At 36.4% G+C, this 8,351-nt stretch overlaps 1 protein-coding gene across 1 annotated transcript; it reads right to left on the reverse strand.

Moving 5' to 3' along the window:
* Positions 1-225: 225 nt before the first annotated feature.
* On the reverse strand, positions 226-5,063 carry LOC145632062 (type IV inositol polyphosphate 5-phosphatase 7-like). Its single transcript, XM_081684331.1, has 13 exons — positions 4,516-5,063; positions 4,307-4,397; positions 3,768-3,836; positions 3,549-3,633; positions 3,362-3,466; positions 2,467-3,259; positions 2,155-2,348; positions 1,938-2,046; positions 1,701-1,849; positions 1,328-1,580; positions 1,167-1,218; positions 686-757; positions 226-584 (listed from the first exon to the last, which is right to left on the reverse strand). The coding sequence occupies exons 1-10, from the start codon at positions 4,543-4,545 to the stop codon at positions 1,358-1,360; spliced, it is 1,848 nt and encodes a 615-aa protein (XP_081540457.1). The 5' UTR covers positions 4,546-5,063; the 3' UTR covers positions 226-584; positions 686-757; positions 1,167-1,218; positions 1,328-1,357.
* Positions 5,064-8,351: the final 3,288 nt, after the last annotated feature.

The following is an 8,351-nucleotide window of genomic DNA, read 5'->3' on the forward strand; positions in this document are numbered from 1 at the left end:
TAAAAATAGAGAAATAATGAGTTTCCAGATTTTGGTGCCAAAACCTGTAACGTTGTCTAGTGCTTTTCAAGGGTGTTGGGGACACCTCGCGGGAAAAGCAAAAGGCAAAGCAAACACATACAGAAGCAGTGGACTTTGGGGGATAATCAAGAGAATACCCAACCTTTTTCAGGGAAATGATTAGTTACCATATTATATTATATACTAGTAAAAATAATTAAAATAAAACCTCTTAATATCTCACTATCATTAAACTTGTACGATAAATAATATTTTTCTATTGATTTTCCATCACTTTCACAACGAATGCCTAATCAAATCACTAAGCTCCTATCTCTTTTTTTCTAAAATCAAAAAAATAAAAATAAAATGGGGAACCCCACTAAATCATAGTCAGCAAAATTAAACTTCACCCATAAAAAAAAAGTTACAAAAAATAAAGGAATACCCTAAATTGATTAGCTTGGTCAGCAAAAAGTTTTTGGTGTTGAATCTTGTTAGCTTCGTTTTGAGATGAATATTAACCCCATACTTATGTACAATTTCGAGTCGTGGTCTTGTTTACAAAATTGCAGAATTTACACCTGTAATAAGACAGTCGAAAGAGAGATTAGTTAGCAAACACTAATACTACAAGATTAGATGAAAAGAGTAGATAAGCCAAAAAGAGAAGCACAAGAGGCACCTTTTTCGAACAATGAGCAAGGAAATGTCTGCATCATGTCAAGGAATTGAGTTTGTTCAAAGCTATTCCCGCCTGCAAAAATGGGGACCATCATCTTAGTTGTTAATGGAAATGTGCAACAAATTCTGAATATTTGTCTCTCTATAAAAAAAATAACATGCCCTTGAACAGTTTTCCTTTTCATTCCTCTCTTATGTTAAACAAATTTCAGGTTTAGATCTTGGGTTTGGTCACGTTGTGATCTTAGTCACGGAACCACTTTAGCCATCAACAAACGGATGGCTTGTGGTTGCCGCAACCTAATAGTACTATATTTGTTTTAAGGACCATCGTGATAGGGTGGTTTGTGGTAGCTAGAGAATGAGGTTCGGTTTCTAGTAGAATTTTGTTTTACACGGTAACTTAACATGCTTTAATTAATTACACAACTATAACATAAAATAGAGGAAAGAGACTTCAAATATAGTACAAGGAATCTTACCAGTAAAATATTCTGAATGGCAGAGATGGAGTAGCATCTGAGCTTGATCATTCTGTCAGTAAGATAACACAGTTAATAAGATAAGAACATTAACAGGCATCTCTTGTCTCGGAAGTAAGGTAGATGCAGAAGATTCAGAAAAGAAATAAAAGAGTGAATACTTGATGATGTCTTTTGCTCAACCCAATTCCTCAGAAAAAGCAAAGTTCGGTGTAGCCATGTGAGTAAGGCAAGAGATCAGCAACTTCTACTCTGGAACTAGCACAACTCATGCTTCTCCTTAATCTGGCTGGGATCGATTCCACCTCGGCCCAAAATATACTGTAAACTGGTCTATGATCTGAAAACCTTGACTCAGCGCGGACATATGACAACTGGTGCAGGCCATTTCCGTACCACAATATTCGATCACACCTTCAAAAATATACATTTTCCAAAGCAGATTGTAAACTCATAGCTTTTTGTTAACTTTTTTTTCGATTTGGAATAAGTGTGCTCGGATATCCCTGAACTTTTTTAAGGGATTAGACTTACCAAGCTGGTGTTCTTCTTTTCTCCTTAGGATGCAGATCATCCCCTGCATATCTGTCTGAGTTGTGAGAATACTTGTAAGTTGGTGGGAAATATATACTTCCCTCTTTCCACTCATTAAATACACGGCCTCTTCTTTGTTCTGTGCGCAACTGCAAACGAAACCAAATTATAGTTGTGATAGGATGTTAACAGCTTATCTCATTAAAACATTAAGAGGCATTCAGGAAAGTACTAAACCTGGTCTCTCTCTAGCAATGCCCTCCAGTTTTGCATCTCAACAAGTGCCCTGACTGAACGATATGGGAGTGTTAACCGATAATTTAGATCCCCAAGCCAGATGACTCGACTGCATTTAATTGTAGGTCACAGAAATTGGAGAAATTTTGTTAATTATTTGATAGATAAAAATGTCGACTAAATGAACATAATCTATGTTTGTTACAAAGGATCTTACTCATGCTCAACAATTGTTTCAGGGGACTTCTCATCACCCACATTACTGACGCGTGGAAACCTTGTCTTCCTCAGGATCTCCATGACATCAGCATTTCTGCGCAGCTCATCGCCTTCTTTCTGTCCTGAGGTTAAATGGCTGCAGACAAAACAGAAGCTGGTCTGATGCAACAACATGCTGACTGAAATGGAACCCTACAGAAGAAGATCAGGATATCACATTTTCTATAATTTCTCTCCTTAACCAATTTTACAGATTTTCAACAAGAATTAACAAGTGTGTGCACTAGCACTTAGTAAAAAGTTTAGGTACCTTATTTCCAAGGTAACCCATTAATCCTCTACCAACACAAGAGACTTTCACATTTCGTACGTGCTCTCTCAAATCTTTCCTGACCCATACTGTGAGGAATACCCCAACCATTTGCTTGCTTACCACCAAGCAGTATCGTGATTGCTTAGGCTGTCGGTAGCAGATGTCACTATGGGTAGATCCACTACATGACATCGGTGAAAATAAAACTGTGCTTGGTGAATCACCCGGACCATAATCGTCATCAGATGAACCCCATTTAGAGAAATCACTTGGCCTGAAATCACTAGGCCTATAATCACTTGCCCTGTAATCACTGGGCCTATAGTCACTAGGCCTATAATCACTTGCCCTATAATCACTTGCCCTGTAATCACTAGGCCTATAATCACTTGGTCTGTAATCACTTGCCCTATAATCACTCGGTCTGCAATTGCTTGGTCTATAATCACTCGGTCTGTTACCAAATATAGCCCGGTCACAAACACTATAGCGCCTTTCAAGTCGAGGCTGTGATGTGGAAGGGTCATTGTCCATCTTCCTACTTCCTGTGGCTTGAAATGATCGGCGAGGGAGGAAAGATGCAGCTCTATGGCGACCGGACCCTTCAAAATCAGCATTTATTTCTACAACTGGATTAGGAACAGGGGACGGAGTATGGTTACCACTGCTTCCACAAATCCCAGGACGGTTATTTAATGTCTTTCTTATTAGGTTGACCCATTTTTTAGCGGGACCATTATCTTCAGCTCCTAATATGTTGCTTGGATTTAAGGGCACAATTTCCTGAAATCTGAAAGATAAACTATTTAAACTTCTAACATCAATTATACATCAGCAACAAGAACATCAAATTCACCAAATCTCGCAGCTGAAATGCAACATGATCACATACCCAAGAACATAAATATCAGCAGCAGGTGAGGCGTGAAGCCAATCGTCAAGGTTCATATTACTTGGTGGTGATTTCCCACCCACATTCCATGTTGCTACAAAAACACTGAACCCAATTCAACTGTATAAGTATATATTCTTTCAAAGGCCAATGGATCCGGGTTTAAAACACAAATAGATTAAACTACCTATGATTCTGGACATCTATGATCCTAGGATGCTCAAGATATTCCTTGCCAAGTCGCATCCGATCCGAGTTGATGTTAAATTTCTCTGCACCACCAATAATGGGAAACAAGAATGACAATTTGTCACTAAATATAAAAAGCATCCATGAAATTACACCACTACTTTAGTGATCAAAATTCATCACATACTTGTAAATTATACTTTATCTATAATTTTACCTGTTTTGCTTTTCTTGATATTACATGGCTCCCTCTCTGAGAAGCTACTTCTCCACTCCACTTCACCTCCTGAATTACCATAATTCAAACTTTATATTATAACCACATCTTCAACAAATCACATTTAACAGTAATATACTCAAATGCTTTCTAATCAATAAACATAAACCGTCCAAATTAAATAAAAACACAATAGTTATAAGTCTTATAACAAGACAAAATAGACAATTTAGAGAATTTTATTTTCAGCCAATCATTAATTTTTAAGCAACTTGGTACTATTACCAAATAAGACTACCAACCCTTCTCCCATAAAAGAACAAAAAAACAAAATTTAGCCTCTAACTAACTGGTTAAGGTAGACAATACAAAAATACTCCCTCAATCCGGAATTAATTGTCACATTTATAACTCGATTTGAACCCGTAATGTAACAACTAAATCTGGACCGATTTAAATTTGAGTCTAAATTCAAAATTCTGCAAAATGCAAAACAATAAAATTGGAAATTATGGAAATTAAGAAGCTAACTATCATACCTCCATAAGCAAGATCATCAACAACAGGAAATTCCTCGCATTTAGTCTTGATATTGAACCATTTTTTAATCAGAGACTTCGACCACCAAAGCTTCAAACCCACAAAACAAAAATTAATTAATTTTAATAACCAACATTATATCATCTCAAAAATACAGTTAAAAAAATAGCTAAATTTAGCAAAAAAATTGGTGGAAAAATTTAAAAACCTTGCTTTTCTTGGGTTTTTCATCTCTCATTGTATCACCAATTCTTCATACAGCTCTTTGTTCAACCTACTCCCCCCTCCCACCTCACTCTTTCTTCAAAAATACTCTCTAATTATGTTAATTATTACCTTAATTATTTTGTCTCTCTCATATGATATAATGTACAAAATTAATACAGTACCCAGTTTACAAAAATAAAAACCCACTAAAATTCCCACAAGTGGTAACCAAATAAATGAGAAAAAAATTATTTTTTCTATGTAAAATTTTTTTTCTAGAGAGAGAAATTAGAGAGAGAAAACAAAGAATGAACACACTTTAATGCGTGAGGAAGTAATAAGATTGATGGGTTTTAACTTAAAAACAAGACAATGCCGCAATAAAAAATTTCAGTACTACTTCTAGTAGTAGAAATTCTAGTGAGAGAAACTTTAGAGAGAGAAAATAACAAACCAAAGAAAAAAGGAAAGCTCGTTTTTATTGGTAAAATCAAAGCATTTTGAACAGAATAAAGTGCAATTGGATGAAGAAGAATGAGATTTTCCCATGCTTTATTTTATTTAATTTTTTTTATTTATTTATTTTTGTGGGCCATAATAGAATTGAATCCTAAACACAACGAGAAGAGGGGGGGCAAGGGCCCAAGGAATGATAAAGAAAGGAGTAATGTTGTTTTGCTTTAACTCTTTAAAGCAAAACGACCAGGTCAGCGAAAACAGAGCTGCCCGGCTGCCCGAATGGTCAAGCAAAGCTGCCCGTAAGTAAGATTCTATTAAGAATGAATGTTGTTGTTTTTGGCAAACAATTAGTCTTACTACCAACAAAGTTAAAGTTTAGTGGTGGGATATGTAAGAAATATTGCTCTCTTAAAGCAAAAGTGGGTTTTTTTTTTAATTATTTATAATTGATTTCATATACGTAGTATTAATGTAATATAGTGATTTCATTTTTTTATTTTCTTTACATATATGAAGATTAGTTTGTTTGCTTTTTCTCTCTTTAGTTGCAATCTTACTTTCTTGGGTTGTGTTTAGAAGGAATGTTTTACTGAATTGGAATGTGTATGGAGAAAGGGATTCTCTCATGGGTAATTGTTTGATTATATTAATTTTTGGATTATGTAATTTAGGGTTTTTGTTTTTCAATTCAATATTATATTTTTTTAAGAGGAATCAATGGTACATTTAGTATTAGGTAAGCATGAAAAGGTGTGGAAATTGGATTTAGCTAAACTAATGATTGATTGCTATTTTTCTTTGTGAATGTGAAAGCCTTTTTTACATAGCTTAACATTAATTTATTTATTTTAACTCATAGTAGAGTTATGTACAAAGGTAACATTATAACTTGTATAAGCAATTGGATTTTAGGTATGAGAAATAATGAATTATATGACCTTTATTAATTGTTTATAATATTTCTAAAATAATAATTGACTCTTTAATTGATACCTTGGTCATAAGACTAATGTGATGAAATTTAAAATCTTAAAAATTCTCCCTTGATGAAGTTATGATCGTTGTACATAGGGGTGTGCAAATATGGACCTGGACCGAAAAATCGACCGGAACTACACCAAAATTGGCCCGGGTCGGTCTTCAGTCCTCACAAATTGGCGATTCCAGGTTTTCGGCCCGGTCCTGGCAAAAATCGAAATATTCCGACCCAGACCGAAAAGTGTATTTTTGTAATTTAATTTATAAAAAAATAAGTTACAAAACTTGTAATTAATAAATTCTAGGTGCAAAATAGGAAATCACGCTAACAAAAACAAGCCGTTAAAAATGTATGTATACATTAAGATACTAAAATGCAAAAAAAAAATTTAAAAAAAAAAAAAAGAATATTATCGGTCCATTCCTGTCCAAAATCGGACCGGACCGAAAAAAAAGGTCTGGATCGAAACACGGACGGTTTGAAAGGAATGGTGTCCTTCGAACAAGTGTACTATTCCGCTAGTGGGTTCAGAATTATTAGAAAACTAATATATTCAGTAAGGTCAAGTGATCGGAATGCCTGGGTGGAGGCCGTTTCCGATCAGTAATATTAATGTATAATTAATATTACAGCTTAATCTTGACTGAACCCTTCGGGTCACACCCTAGCAAATATACGAACCGACTCGACGAATTAATTCGGAAGAAATTAATTTGTCCCCCTAGTGTTAAATATTTAGACGTCGGAAATCGAGCTTGGAGCGTCAAAACCGAGCATCGGAGAATCTCAAATGTCGAGCCAAAATTTAGGATTTGGCAAGACGGGAAAATGCTTCAAGTAACAAGTAAAATCCTAGCCACGCGAAAGGCTAGGAAAGCGCGCCCAATAGGTGTGTGCCACGTGGCAGCACACATGGCAAAGTGCCATGTGGTAGCACACGTGGCAGCCACCAAGTGGCAGCGTGCCATGTAGGCAGCATGCCACATAGGAAGCATGCCACGTGGCAACGCACCATGGTGGCGGCACATATGGCAAGGGCCATGGACCCGGGACGATGAGATATGGACACGGGCCAAAATAAAATAGCCCAACCGAACCCAACTTGGGGCTCAAGGTTGGGTGACACATGGTTAGTTCACATTGGATGTGAATTGCCTTGGGGACAAAGTGGGAAAGTGGTCCTCACCTAACCATGTGACACTTGTTACTTGTTCCTTGGTTTATTTAACTAAAGGTTGAATTCATCAATCTTTCCATGTGGGATCTTTTTGTGAAAAAGTCCCACATTGAAAGATGATTGGAATCACAAGCTATCCTTCCTTATTAATAGCCAAAGCATGGCTTGAGAATTCTTTGCTTGAGTGGGAGTTAGAAAGAGCATTGCATTTTGGCAAAAACTCTTAAACTCCATTAACACTTGGGTTTTGGTCGGACCTTACTAACTCCAAGGTAACGGACCTAAAAAGTCGGTGTTCGTCCTTTGTGGGTGGATACCGTTTGAGGCTCGGTATTTTCGGAGCTAAAGCTTTCAAGTAAGAGCCCATTAGGACGGGCGAAGCACGCGTCAAAGGTAAATTCCGATTTTATCCTTTTATGTTTATTTGTTATGCTTTATGTTTTATTAATTGCGAGTGGTTCTTTGGGTCGGGGTCGTTTCCGTGGTAAGTTGGACTTACCAAACCCCAACACGGTTGATTACGGTCCGGTCCCGTTCCCCAAAAAAATTGCTTGTTCCGGGTTCCGGTCTGGTTTTGGACCGGTGCGGCGGTGCACAACCCTAGTTGTAGATGAGATATGACACATTTATATGTTTTTTTTTCATTTTAATATTTTGTATAGCGTTTAATATGTGGGACATATGTTGATTATGTGTATGTAGACAAGGCAATCGGACAGTTCAAGTCATGTCAATTTGGGTCTGCAAACTTAGCAATCGGTCGTTTGAATCTAGTATGAGTTAGGTCAAGTTTGTGTCAACATAAATAATTAAATTGGGTTCAGGGTAGGTCAGGTCATTTCATGTTTCAAGTCAAATTTGGTCATGATTAATGGATTTCAAGTCGATTCGTGTTCAGCTCTGGTCATTTCAGGTCAAGTCAATTGTGGATCAAGTTTAGTTCAGGTCTAGTCAAATTCATATTGCCCCATTTTGAGTTGAGACTTTGGTCAAAATTGGATCGGTAAATTTTGGCCAAATTATAGAATATCACAAACTACTACTTAGGTGTGCTCAACGACAAAAACTTTGAGTGGAGTAATGAATAACACGAATTTTGGGGGTTGGGTGTTGTATATTACATAAAAGTTTTCTGGTGCCATAAATTCCATCGGGTTCTGTCTTCACTTGAATACTATATTTATTGTAATTGAGATTAGTCCAAAGTTGAAATAATTATTTT

This window comes from Chenopodium album, chromosome 5 (genome assembly GCF_948465745.1).
Source record: "Chenopodium album chromosome 5, dcCheAlbu1.1, whole genome shotgun sequence".
Taxonomy (NCBI): domain Eukaryota; kingdom Viridiplantae; phylum Streptophyta; class Magnoliopsida; order Caryophyllales; family Amaranthaceae; genus Chenopodium; species Chenopodium album.

Bases quoted from the DNA above. Each gene is read 5' to 3' on its own strand.
- LOC145632062 (XM_081684331.1), bottom strand. From the start codon at position 4,545: ATGAGAGATGAAAAACCCAAGAAAAGCAAG. The intron at 3,634-3,767 runs GTAAAATTATAG...TTGGTGGTGCAG, and splicing joins TATCAAGAAAAGCAAAACAG to AGAAATTTAACATCAACTCG. The intron at 2,047-2,154 runs GTAAGATCCTTT...AATTAAATGCAG, and splicing joins GAAACAATTGTTGAGCATGA to TCGAGTCATCTGGCTTGGGG.